Here is a 13617-nt window from a genome sequence, read left to right as displayed (position 1 = left end):
AAAAGGTCAAGGTGCTCCAGGATTGGCTAGCCCAGTCACCACAGATAAACATTATTGAGCATGTCTTGTGTAAGATGAAGTAGGAGGCATTGAAGATGAATCCAAAGAGTTTTGATGAACTCTGGGAGTCCTGCAAGAAAAAACCTCCACATTTCCCAGAAGCTTAGATGCACTCGGCAGGTAGCATCAGAAAGCCGTGTGTGTTATTCCTGTCACAAAATGCAGTTAAAATCCTACAAGATGGTAAGTTTGATTGTAGTGCTAACATGTTTACACTCTGAGTAATAGTTAGTTCGATACAAACTAACTTTGCCATCTGAATACACAAACAAAAACCATTGGTCGCTCACTTACCAAATCTGTAGAGACGGGACAATTAACAGCAACTAGAGCCGCATCTATATTAAGAGGAGGCGAGCAGCAATTCCGGATCTCACTATTTCCAGATGAGAAAAGCTCTCGCATAAAAAAAAAACTCCTTAGACACGTTATGTTGTCAAGCGTCGTGTGCACTGTAATCCACACGTGAGTCCAGCTGCGCTCTCATAGAGAGAAAATGAAAACAAAACTTTCACTGCAGCACATTATAAAAGCAACACTGCACGCTTGTTTTGACAAAACATCATGTCATCTCTCTGCCGTCTGAACACTGTATCAGGTACAAACTTTGAAGCTATCGTGCGTATTAATAAAGTAATAAAGATCTTCGGTTGCTTTTTTTTGTTATTTTATTTCTCTATATCTTATTTCTCTATATGTTATTTATTATACATTTATATTACTTAAAACAACTAAAATGTCAATAAAAGTCACTTTGTTAAACTGTAGAGTTGAATTTTATACATCAAAAGTCAACAGAGCAGAGATCAACATCCAATACAATTCACGACCAAAAAATAAACAGAAAACAGTTGTGAATCAAAAAGTAACAGATATTTTTTTACAGTGTATGTATGTACCGTAAACTCTAAACACAATATTAAGTTGCCACAAAACTACTCAATGTGTAATGTGTACTATAGTTTTGATTGGCTCTGCTTTTCGAGGTTATTCATATTTGTCCAATCATTTCTTAGATTAAAGCATTCGTATCCAACTGATAAGCTTTACAGTACAGTCTATTCAGAATAATGCATAGTTTTATTATGTAGTCATCTATTTTAAGGACATTTTACTCGACTCATTTCTAAAATCTGAAGTCTGATAAAGTTGGGATTTTTGTTTCAAAAAATTAAATTGACCATCAAGTTGTTCCAAACATTTTTTCTTTTTACACAAAAGAAGATATTTAGAAGAATGTTCAAATTCCACAGTAGTTGGAAAAAAATACTATGCAAGTAAATTGCTACAGGCAACATTCCTCAAAATTTCTTCTTAAGATTTTAACAAAAGAAAGAAACTCAAATACTGTACAAATGGTAGTTAAGTAAATGAGTAAATAAATTTATTTTAATTTTAGTGAACAACTCTTTAAAATTCCAATGCCGACCACTATTTTTCACACAAATGCTAAGTAACTTCAGATCAGATCATTTAAAAGTATATTCCTAAACACTTTAAGAATACAAAAATACTCTTTGACTATCACTGAATAAAAGAGGTGTTGTTGACTCCCATACGTTGACCTTGTGTCACTTCACTGTAAGAGTTTCCAAGGAAGCAGCTGTGCTATTCCAGACAACCTGGTCTTGTTTGTGTGTTGCACTTGTGATCTGATGTTGTAATTACATACTGTTTTCTCCAGGGGGCGACGAGTCATTTCTTTAAAAAAAAATGCAATCTGAGCCATAGACCTTCAAGCCTTTTGTGAGATTCCCATGGAAAACAAGAAATCAGGATGCGATGTTCCTCAGAATGAAAACAATGGAGATAAAATTTGATAAGGCAGAAATCTCCACCTTTCTTAAACACATTCCTAATATGCAGAAGAACTCTCTTACTGCCTCTGTAATTTCAGTGCATGTTGAACTGCTATTTGTTAATTAAGGAAATGTTCCAAAGGTACCATGTTATTTACTACTGCATAAGCCTGGCACTACAAGCACACACACGTCTATGAACTGCTTAGCAGTTAGAACATCTGAAATGGATTTGTGCCAAAATTCATACTTGTATGCTGTGATAAAAGGTTATGTAATCACTCAGAGCATGTAAAATAAACCCAGAGTAGAGGTCAGAGGTTAAGCGGACCACGAACAGACGCTTTTCAGCTCTCAGAAATTCCTGTTTCCATTGCCATCACCCTCCAAAGGAAAAAGGGGGGAAGATGACATAATGGAGACATGTACAACAATACAAAAAGCAGGAAACTGGAGCAATTAAGACATTGTGTTTGAGTGTACAGGAGGCAAACACCCAAGAAAATGAGGAGAAGTAGTTAGATGGAGTTCTGTTTTATGTTTTTTACAATTCTGCCATGTTCACAGTTTCTTTTAAGATTTGATGCTTTCATGCTGAAAGTGACAGTGTTATTGTTCACTCTGTTTCCCTGTATAGTGAAACTCAAACGCAGAGTTTTCCAGTTGCGCTGTTGAGTTTCGCCATGCTCCCGCTACAGCTGCAGGCAGGAAAAATGACTCCACTCACAAGCCTTGAGAACTGTTTGTGTGACATTTTTTTCCAGAATAAACTTAGTACGGCTACAACTCTGCAAAGAGCTCCTACAAAATAAACACAGGCAAACACATTCTTGCACATGTCTACCCAAATAGAAAACTTGCTTAGTAAATCTTTGCTCAAAGGGACAAACACAAACCTTTGTTCTATCTTCCTTTCTGTATCTTTAACTGCCCCAACTTTATTTCTCTTGCAGAGATGAGCTCATTCTTCAAACATGACTCTTAATATACTATTGCTCTTTTCAATATAAACAGAACAAACCCTGGACAGCCAGAAAGAGGGAGAGGGTTAGGGGGAGGTACTACATGTGGAGAGAGTTGCTCATGTTCCACCGTATACACACCCACATAGTCGCACTTGACACATGCAAACACATAACTCCCTCACCAATGGGCCGGGTTAGCTGCCATGGCAACCAAGCTCCACCCTCATAGGGTGTGGATGGGCTTTTTAAGCTGTGGGGAAGCCTCTGCGCAGCTCTTCCAATTGCACCAGAGAGGGAGGGAGAGACGGGAAAGAGTGAGAGTGTGGCTATCTTCAAAAAAAGGGGTGGGAACGCTTAACCTGGAAGCTGAAAAGTTTTTCCCAAGCCTGTAAACAAGAATTAAGTTGTTAGAACGTGGAGTGAAAATCAACTGGACGAGGAACTCGACACAGCAAGACCAGATCACTTAAAAGGTGAAGAACTAAACTGTTTTCCTAAATAAAGTTAGACAAGACCAAATAAGACCGCTTCAGAATGGGAGAAGATGCAGTGCAGGCAGAGAGGAGTAGCATGGTGAGCACGCATGAGAACCAGGAGCTGGTGGTGCCAAGCCCCAGCCCTACTCAGTCTTCACCCACCCATAGCCTCTCCCAGCTGGGCACTGGTGCTACCAACGCTTCTGCCGGAGAACCCAGCAGTCCTGGACCTTTGGCTGGAGGCACCACAGGCACTCTCCCCAGAGATGGAGCTTCGCCCACAGGTCAAGTGAATGCCATCACTGTCCTGACGCTTCTAGATAAGCTGGTGAACATGCTGGATACAGTGCAAGAGAACCAGCATAAGATGGAGGTGAGACAGGTTGAGATAGAGGGGGCAGTGAGGGGCATCCAGAACGACATGACCAAGCTCTCCAAGAGTCACACTTCCACCTCCAACACGGTCAGCAAACTCCTGGAGAAGAGCCGCAAAGTCAGTGTCCACATGAAGGAGGTCAAGGACAAGATGGATAGGCAGGCCGTCCAGGTGAAGAAATTGGAAGCCAACCACGCTCACCTGATCAAGAGGAACAACTTCAAAGTGCTCATCTTCCAGGTAAACGCCCAGTGTGTGGTGTTCTGGTTTCAGTGACTTACAAGGACAGGCATGGGTGTAACCTAGATATTTCAACATTTAGGTGATTTATAAAGACATGCCTTATGTCCTTAACACATAAAAATGATACTTAACGGGGTCAAAATTTGCCACAAGTTTCCTGTAAGGGTTGGGTTTAGAGGTATGGGAGGGGTAGGGCCTTATAATAAGATGTTTTTACAGTATAAAACATATTATGCCTATAGAGAGTCCTTGTAAACTAGCAATAACAACGTGTGTGTGGTAGTGGAGGGAGGCTGAGGGGCACTAAGCAATGGGTATTGTGATCTGCTGAGGTGAGGACTCTGAATGATTGCATTGTGTGTGTGTTCACTGCTGCGTGTCGATGCGCACTGAACCAAGTTTACCTGTCTCCAACTCTGTTAACAATAAGGAACATTACCGTCTTACACAGATAAGTAGAAATGCCATTAGACTTAATTATCTCAAAGAATGGATCACAAGACTCCCTAAGGGTGGGTCCATTTATGAAGCATGGTAGAAGGGTCAGAGTTCAGAGTTTAAAGACGAATGCAATGCCTATGAGGGGGCTGTGATGTCACTTAAGGTCATTTGGGGTGTGGCAGTATGGAAGCAAGAATTACATGGTTGCCTATTATCTCTAATGACTATTCCTTTGGGGGTTTTCAGGGACTGCCAAACCTAGTCCCACCAATGCCTTTATTTGTGAACATCCTGCAAGGAGAACTCCATGGAAGTCCTTGCAAATTCAGTACTCAGAAGTATTAACCTCTTGAACGCCCAGCTAGAATTTCAGCCACAGCTATATTTCAGAGAAAAAGAAGCAACAGGAGCTCAAAACTAAGAGAGAGCTAGAGAGCTCCAGAGAGATTCAATAGGGGAGGCTTGTTTTGAAGCTTTGCCAAAAGCTATTATTTAAAGCACAATAGCCTTGAATAGAAGGTGTGTCCAGAGATCAGCTACAGTGCAGTGTAATGTGTATCCTGTTGTCAGAACCATGCTGAAATGTGCTATGCTACACTGGCTAGTTGCTGTTTACTGCAAGACCTGCAATCAAGCGAATGACTCAGTGATTCCAAACTCGGCGAGAGCGCTTCCATTTCCCCCTTTCTTTTCGCAGCTGTGCGGTTACACATGATGTAGAGACCGAGGGATAGCCTAGTAAAATCCATTTTCAGAAGGTCATCTTTCCATGTCTGTGTGAAGATCATGTTTAAACTAAGATGGAAGGTAAATTTTCTTTGATGAACTACTGCCCTCAACTTTGACACAACAGTGAGTGCACTCTTTCTGAGAACACTTTCTGCAGTTGCCCTCACAGACAGAGTGCTGTTTGTTAAAGCAGGCCAAAAATGTTGTGTATGTTGCTATGGCACCTACGTCATTTATTTTCACAGAAAACCAATTGCAGAATATGATAGCCTTCCCCCTTTGTCCCAATTATTTCAGCCTTGTTACTTGGAGGATTTGATTTGCACTTTTTCATTTTCTAAGCATCTGCAAAGCAGCCCAGACATGTCTGGTCAGGGTTTAAGGGGAATGTGCTTAATCCAGCAAAGGGGTTCTTGTGGTCTTCAGGTCTGTCCTATGTCTAGGGTGGGACTGCAATGGACATGCAGGCAAACACGTCATGATTTTGCCAAGTGCAATGCGATCCTGGATTAACATCTATGTTGATCCTGGAACATCATTATTGTTTAAAATTGAAATCTATACCTATTCCCTACCCCTAAACCCAACCAGAACTGTAAACTATTCCTAAAATCAGAGGGGAATATTATTAAAAATATAATAATACTCTAGTTCCAGACACTTAAGCGTTTTTTTTTTCTGTTTAATTTAGATCGGCTATGAAGCGCGCGTTTGTATCATCAATATTTAGGAGTGCTGGTGAAACGGATATAAAAAACACGCTATGGAGAGTTAACTTGATTAAAAATAACAACATTATTGCTTTAGAGTTTAAATTTTAAAATGCAAAAAACATATTAAGTACTCGTATTAATACAGCTGTTCTGTGTCGGTTAAATCAGTTGACTGTTGAAATTCTAAATTTAACCACAATTAATTATTAACATTATTAATAAATAACCCAATAAAGATGAAAACTAACCCAACAAAGCACCAACTATTTTTAATTCAACCATTGGGTTAAATAAATAACTAAACATTTTTAGTGTATCGTTGTTGTGTTACCAGAGCAACTATAGAATAACCAAAACAGATTAATTCAAGTGCTCTACGATTGTAAGGCTCAACAAAACATTTTCATGTGGGCTTACTTGCCATCAGACATGCCTGACCCCGACAAACATTCTCAGATAATCTCTGGCTTATTTAATCTTCCTTCTTCATAAAACTGCCTTCCGCTGTCCCCTGGGGTTGTCTGGATTATTTCTTGGGAACGATAGGATCTGAGCAGACTCTGAAAATCCTCAGATCATTAAACAGACACGACTTTAGCAAGGAGAATCCTTTTTAAGTCAGCTCTCCCAAATCAAGAGTCCACTACTAAAATACTGAGACAAAGACTTGAGGCCAGAAAATGTTGTGGTATCCTAAGTCCACAAAAGGTCTCTTTGTCTTTTGACATTCTCAGTTTTATTTCCTCATCTCCATAGCTACATTCAGGTGTTCGCCACACCCTCTCTGCCTGCGTTTTCCACTTTTATCTTCCTCTGCTGCTTCCAGATTGGGGTGTTTGGCTCCCCCCAGGCAGACTACAGGCAGGAGAGAAAGAGAGAGAGAGAACGCTGTTCTTGCATAAGCAGAAACTCTGGCTCAAACCCTCACATTCCAGAAGTGGAGTGAGTCTCTCCCACTTTCAAAATGATATAAATAGGCCAGTCACTGCGATCAATTAAGAGTGCCAGAGACATGAAGCAAGAAACTGGTCACCATAAAAGAGAAAAGAGCGACAGAGCTTGTTAGCTTATAATGAGACTTCCTGGATTAAGCCAAACATCATTCCATTTGCGATTCGTGAGCATGATGCAACTTCTCAATGAACACATTTAACTAATTCTCCCTGTGTTTCTCAAAACTTAGCATATGGGTTGAGTTATAGTTGCAAACATATCCAAGTTCTCATTGCTATCAGTGCACAATGCTTCGATTTTCTTCATACTGGGAGCCAGATCTGGAATAGGAAAGCACAAGATGGAATATTTTTACAACTAGCCCTTCACTATCACCTAATAAGGCTATCTGTGCCTCTCCAGAGAGAGAGAGGGAAAGAGAAGGGGGTGAAAAGTGTGAGTGCAAGAAAGCCTGTAGGCAGAGAGAGGGGAGACAAGAGTGTTTGTTTTCCATTGTCCATCAAAAAGACATTATCTCTATTCAAACCAAGCTTACTTGCAGTTCCCACTGGTGTACAGTGGGTAAAAGATGTAAATGAGACCAAATAAGAAAAGGGCTTGATTGCGATATAGTTATGCAGGAAAGAAGTCGTAAGTCAGAAAAATAATTCAGTATCATTTCTCTCATGATTTCACTAAGTGGTTTTATAATAGGGGGTTTTCCATTTACGTCTAAAATAACAACTGTAGTAAACATGATTTGGCTTTTGGTTTTAATCTACCACACTAGGCTAAATCTGACATGTCAGGATGTAAAGGTTTCAAATAAGTCACTAGATAAAAACATTTGGGGTCTGAGTTTACACGTTTAATGCTGTCAAGTTATGTTCCCACCAACCTTATTTTAACTGAAGGAAAATAACTTACTGAGCATCTACAACATAGCAGTTATGAGATATTTCCAATGTGCAAATTACAAAAATTCATCTCACTGCATACTTGTATTTACCAAACGGAAACTTTAAAGCAACCCTCCACTTATTTGAAAATATTTTGCTGTTGTACCATGGCTGCAGCAGATGCAATGACATCAAGCATAGACTGAATATTGGCTGACTTTCATCAAAATATCTAACGTAACCACCTGAAGACATCTGTGAGAGACTAAATATTAAATATGTTTAACAGAGCAAGGAAATTTTCACAGTATGTCTATATTTGTTTTACTACGGCTAGAATAAAAGCAGCTTTTAATAAAAATAAAAAAAATAGGTCAAAATGATTAGCCACTTTAAGCAATTTTTTTTTCAATATTCTACAGAATCGTTATACAATAACTTGCCTAATTACCCTAACCTGCCTAATTAACCAAGTTAAGCCTTTAAATGTCACTTTAAGCTGTATAGAAGTGTCTTGAAAAATAGTCAAATATTATTTACTGTCATCATGGCAAAGATAAAATAAATCAGTTATTAGAAATAAGTTAATAAAATTATGTTTAGAAATGTGTTGAAGAAATCTTTCTGTTAAAGAGAAATTGGGGAAAATATAAACAGGGGGGCTAATAATTATGACTTTAACTGTATATGAATTGGAATACACAGAAGTTGTAATATATTTGCCCCTACTCCAGCCATGGTATGGCAGCAAAGTTGCCTGAATGAGTCTACTTTTTATTAGGGCAGCACAATATATAATTTCAGCATAGACAACGCAATGATGACATCGCAGGATCTGCAATGCTGAGTTGATATTATAGTTTTCCAGCTATTGCAATTGCAAAGTTTAAAAAAGTATCACTTGCATGTATTTTTAAGTAGTGTTTGAGTGAGCATATCAGGAAAGTTTAAAGCCTTTATGCACAAGAAATATTACAGTTTGTAACTTGAATAAAGGTTAAATTTATAAAACTATTAATAGGATAAAGATTATTCAGTGCTGTTCATTAATTAATTTATAAACTATTAAGACTCCAGAGAAAATTGTAAAGCTTTTTTTTTTCACTTGTATCTTTGATCCATTGTATTAATCAATGCTTGAAAACGGTTTAACAGTTTTTATGCAAATGATTCAATCCCAATCAAACAAAATTAATGAATTATTTCTGAATAGTCATTAATAAAGTCATTTATATATTGCAGAAAAACTAAATATTGCAATGTCATATTTTCGTGCAGCCCTAGTTCCTATAGCCTTATCAGCTTAGAAAATAGCAATTTCATTTCTCTTCAACAGCCTGAGTGGCGCAGGTAGTTTAATGCATGACAATATGTTTTCACACGTTTGACCCCCCCCCACCCCACCACCCCCATTTTGCCAATACTCTTTATCAACATGTGGAAAACAAGTAGGAATCATTAATAAGTCTGTGCATCATATTTTATTTGCACATTTATTAAATGGAAATGTTTCTGATTCATGTATGCAAATTCATCCTCAGATGGTGCCTTTATAGCAATGTGTGTGCAGTAGATAGCTCCGATTACATTGGGAAAACATGAAGGACATTACATTGGGAAGAACATGATTGGAGCTGCGCACATTCCCACGTTCATTTCATCGTTAGTAAATCCAACTGTGAGCGATTCCGAGCGTAAAATCTGGCGTACGCAAAGTTTTTGTGCGTACGCAGCATTGATACATGAGGCCCCAGATAAATGCATTAAAATTGCATTTTATTAAAATGCATGGCTTTAGGGCCGTTGTGATATGAGCCCATTTTGAAAAAAATGCCACAAATGTGCAAAATAGACCTTAAATGAAATACTATGCAGACAAATATATGAAACAGTATAAAAAAACTAATGATCCTAAAAAAAAAAAAAAACATACCCAAGTTCATATTCAGGCTAAACATGAAATCACAGTGGGGTTAAAACAATAATATAAATCCTTTTTGGCTGTGAGGACATGTCATGTTGACATTAACATTTCCATACAGAGCAAACTTCAAACGGTAAAGATAAAAAGAACGTCTACTTTCTAAATATGTAATGTGTGAATGTTGCCGTCACCAACAACTGTTGTAGAATTCACCGAACTGTATTCTTGGCCTTACAAATAGAGTCTATCATAGACTTTTGATGAGGACAGACAGATATTATGAGTGTAAATACACATTAATTTATTGACATGTTGAATATAACAGAACATTAGAACATCTGAGCAAATACGTTTAGCTTATGGAAATGTGGCCTCCGAGTTCATTTCACTCTACAGGGTTAAATACTGGATGCGCATGTGAAATGTTACATGAAAGGGACTGAAAATGCTTTTGCACATAGGACCATTACAGTTTCTAGGGCTGGGTATTGATACGGAGTTCCTGATTTAATTTACAAGACCTCTATAAAATTTAGATCTGAACTTTATTTACTTGGTGGGTAATTTCAGTACATTACAGATGTAAAAAAAAATCCAACTGGTACAAATTAAAACCTATTTTGAATGCATTAACAGAACATACAGAAATGACTTTTTGGGCAGTTAGGTTACTGTGATCACACTGTGTGTTTCTGATCCATGAAACATCCTAAAGTAAGAAAAGCACTAAATAAAAACATTTGTACAATTTTAGACTTTACTATTACATTTAATGAAAAGGTATTACTTGTGTTGAATATATCAAAACAGACATGTTGTAAACCGATTCTAAGTGTAGCATTTATTGTACTTCAAAATATGTAACCTATTTGTACTTATGTGACAGCTGTCTAATATACAGCACTGCCTACAGGTGCTCACTCCCTTTTTTCAACAGCCACAATAAAATCAAATGGTCATGTAAATCCATATTTGACAATCAAATCAAATCAAAATTGAGCAAAAGCATATGCTACTGAGCACGATAAAAGAATAAAGGAATAGGTCACCCAAAAATGAACATTTATTCACTATTTACGCACCCTCAAGTGGTTCCAAACCTTTAAGTGTCTTTCTTCTGCTGAACCTAAAAGAAGATATGTTGAAAAAAGCTGAAAACCTGTCACCCAGGTTTTCTACAGGTTTAATTAAGTCAAATGTAAGACTTTAAGACCTTTTTAAGACCATTATAAATTAATTTTAGACTTGCACAAGGCTAAACGCTATGGAACTTTTCTAAAGGCCAAGTTAAAACATTTAAATAACCATTAATAACAAATGTTATTGTAAGAAAGATGCATTAATAAATAATATTTTGTTAAAATCTTTATTGAGATGGAATGTTAGTGATTGGATGGGTGTTTACATGGACAGGGGAAAATGAAGACCTGTTTAAAATGATTTTAAGACTTTTTAAGACCCTGCAGATACCCTGGTAACCACTGACTTCCATAGTACAAAAAATAAAAAGCCATCAGCAGTGCTTCCCACAGACTTTACATCTACACATTTCATATACTGCTCATTGTGTATCCCCGAGAACTGTCAACAACACTTCCTCAGACAGTCTCACCTGCTCTGCAGAGACCCAAAGAGACTCCGGCCGATGTATCTAAAATGTCCGGGAGTCGACTTTTGCTTTCGCTTTCTAAGGTTGTAGCGCTTTGCATTAAGCTGTGGTCACACTAGAGTTTGTGCTTGCGAAATTCTGTTGTACGGCACTTCAAAAAGGGGTGGGATTAAACAAGATGATTGGACATTTTACAAAAAGCGAGCAATTGGTCCATAATTTATATTTCGCAGGTCAGAGTTCACCAGGTTTAAACTTTGCAATGCAGCGAACTGCGGTTGTTGCTAGATCGGATATGATTGCAGCCAAAAGTTAACAAGAATTATTTTTATTATTTATTAAATTTCCCATTAATTGTATTTTAATAACGTCAACCCCCAACCCTAAACCCAACAGTCACAGTAATGTAAAATATTAATTGTAAAATTATATTGTTATACAATGTCATTAAAAAATGCTGCTAAATTGATGTGCATTTTGGCCGGCCGCGTATTCGGTTTAGACCGCGAACTGCGAAACTTGTCTAAGAAGATTGCATTTCCGGTCTGACGCATTCATTTGCATATGAATGGAAGTTTATGGGGAGAAAAGTGCAGTTTGCCTGCATGTTCACTCTTTTATTAAAGACTACTTTCATATTGGCTAATCTAAACTAATGAAAAAAAACTTTACTAAATACTCAGTGAGGATGAAATGACATCTAAACTGGCTGCAAAATATTTGTACACCATTAGAAATGGTCAATCAACTAATTTGCCTTATTTAAATAATCTACACGCTTTATTCTAATTATTAATTAATTGTTGTTAAATATCCATTTTAGAAATATTGTCTGTTCTAATTTGTTTTTCCTGTAATTTATTTCTCATTTGCTGTTATTTTTTTGATGATTTTTTTTTTATATTTACATATTTTTTACATATCTAAAATGCTTTGGCAATACTGTAGTAAATGTCATTTATTAAGGCAACCTGAACTTGCCACATGTAGTTAACCATTTATGTGCCATGGGTGAAGGATGTGTTCCAATCTGGCTACCACCGCAAGTATATTTCAAACCTGTGGGAAGCACTGCATCAAGTAAATGCAGCTTTCTTCCAAATATTGGAAATATAATGTATTCAATGGAAGGATAAAAGACAAAATGGTTTGGAAGAAATGAGAGTAAATGCTGCCAGAATTTTCTGTTGTTTAGTAAACTATACCTTTAAAGCTCCCATGAAGTGCTTTGAATTCAATGTTTGACGTAATCTCAACCAAAACAAGAAGAGAGTGTGGGATATAGTGTAGCTCCTCCCTTTTTAAAAAAAAACAGCCTATAGCATTTTGATTGTATAACCGCTCTGCAGGTGAGAGTGATTGAGCTCAAGTGCATCAAATGAAAAGCAAATGAGAAGTGTCCTGAAGGAGGCGGGGCATGTGAAATACTAGAAAGCATTTGATTGGTTATGATTTGATGAGAAACTCCATATAGACAAAAGTGACAAACTACAAGCTTGACATATTTCTAACAGTTTTATATCTTCTAAACGTGAATGTTGTCACTATTTTTGAGCACTCTAGCCTATAGATATTCTAAAAGCTCACAATACTGATAAAAACATCTACAAAACTTAATTTTAATTTCATGGGACTTTTAAAGTCGCTGTAGCAGGTGATACAGTATATTCTGATCAGTATAGTATTTCTGAAGGTTTAACGCTGGTCCTTCCTGAGCTGGACATACACTGTCATTATCTACAAAAACAGACATCCTTTTGCACTACAGTTATGAATGCTGACAGAACCCTGGCTCTTTGGTGCTATCAAAATACACAGTCACACACACTGAAGGGACAAAAGCTGTTATTGTGTGTGTCCCGTGACAGGGAGCAATGCCAGCACAGAGGGAAAAACCATACACACTCACAATGCCATGGGAACTCGTGGGGACACACACACACACACACACACACACACACACTGGGAAAACCGGCCTGGAACAGTAGGCAGACTGCACATCAATTACAAAGCAAGCTGCAATAAAAGCTTGCCCTTTCACACCGATTTACATCAACCTCCTCTTTCAGAAGGGAGGTTAAGCAATAAATCACTTCAGGGTCCTGATCACCCTGTTACAGTTTATTTTGCAATAACAACTCGCTGTCACTGACTGCACATTATTCCACCTATTACTGCGACTATTTAAAGAGAAATAAATTTAGGAAATAATGGGCATAAATAATTATTTTTGTATGTTAGGGAATGAATTATTGCAGAGAGCTATTTAATAAGACGTGGATTAAAAACAAATTCTGAAACAAACATAAAGGTTGAAGTTACAACCACATAATCAGGGCCAGACAGAATCTGTATAAGTTTTGCTATTTCTGCTTTTTTTAAACTTTTGAAGTTCACAATGCAAATCCAATTAGATGCACTTGTTTGGTAAACAAAACAAGTCTCTCATA

At 37.5% G+C, this 13617-nt stretch overlaps 2 protein-coding genes across 18 annotated transcripts in view; one reads left to right on the top strand and one right to left on the bottom strand.

The window, feature by feature from the left end:
- Positions 1-13617, bottom strand: part of LOC147843368 (uncharacterized) — a 413390-nt gene that overhangs the window by 364534 nt on the left and 35239 nt on the right. The window lies entirely within an intron of this gene.
- The window catches only part of cavin2b (caveolae associated protein 2b), a 27996-nt gene continuing 17494 nt past the window's right edge, over positions 3116-13617 (top strand). The window contains 1 exon segment of the mRNA NM_001004584.1: positions 3116-3916. Coding sequence (NP_001004584.2) covers positions 3359-3916 — 558 coding nt within the window. The 5' untranslated portion in view covers positions 3116-3358.

This window comes from Danio rerio, chromosome 6 (assembly GCF_052040795.2).
Source record: "Danio rerio strain M-AB ecotype USA chromosome 6, GRCz13ab, whole genome shotgun sequence".
Lineage (NCBI taxonomy): Eukaryota > Metazoa > Chordata > Actinopteri > Cypriniformes > Danionidae > Danio > Danio rerio.
This window is presented reverse-complemented; position numbering and strand designations above follow the sequence as displayed.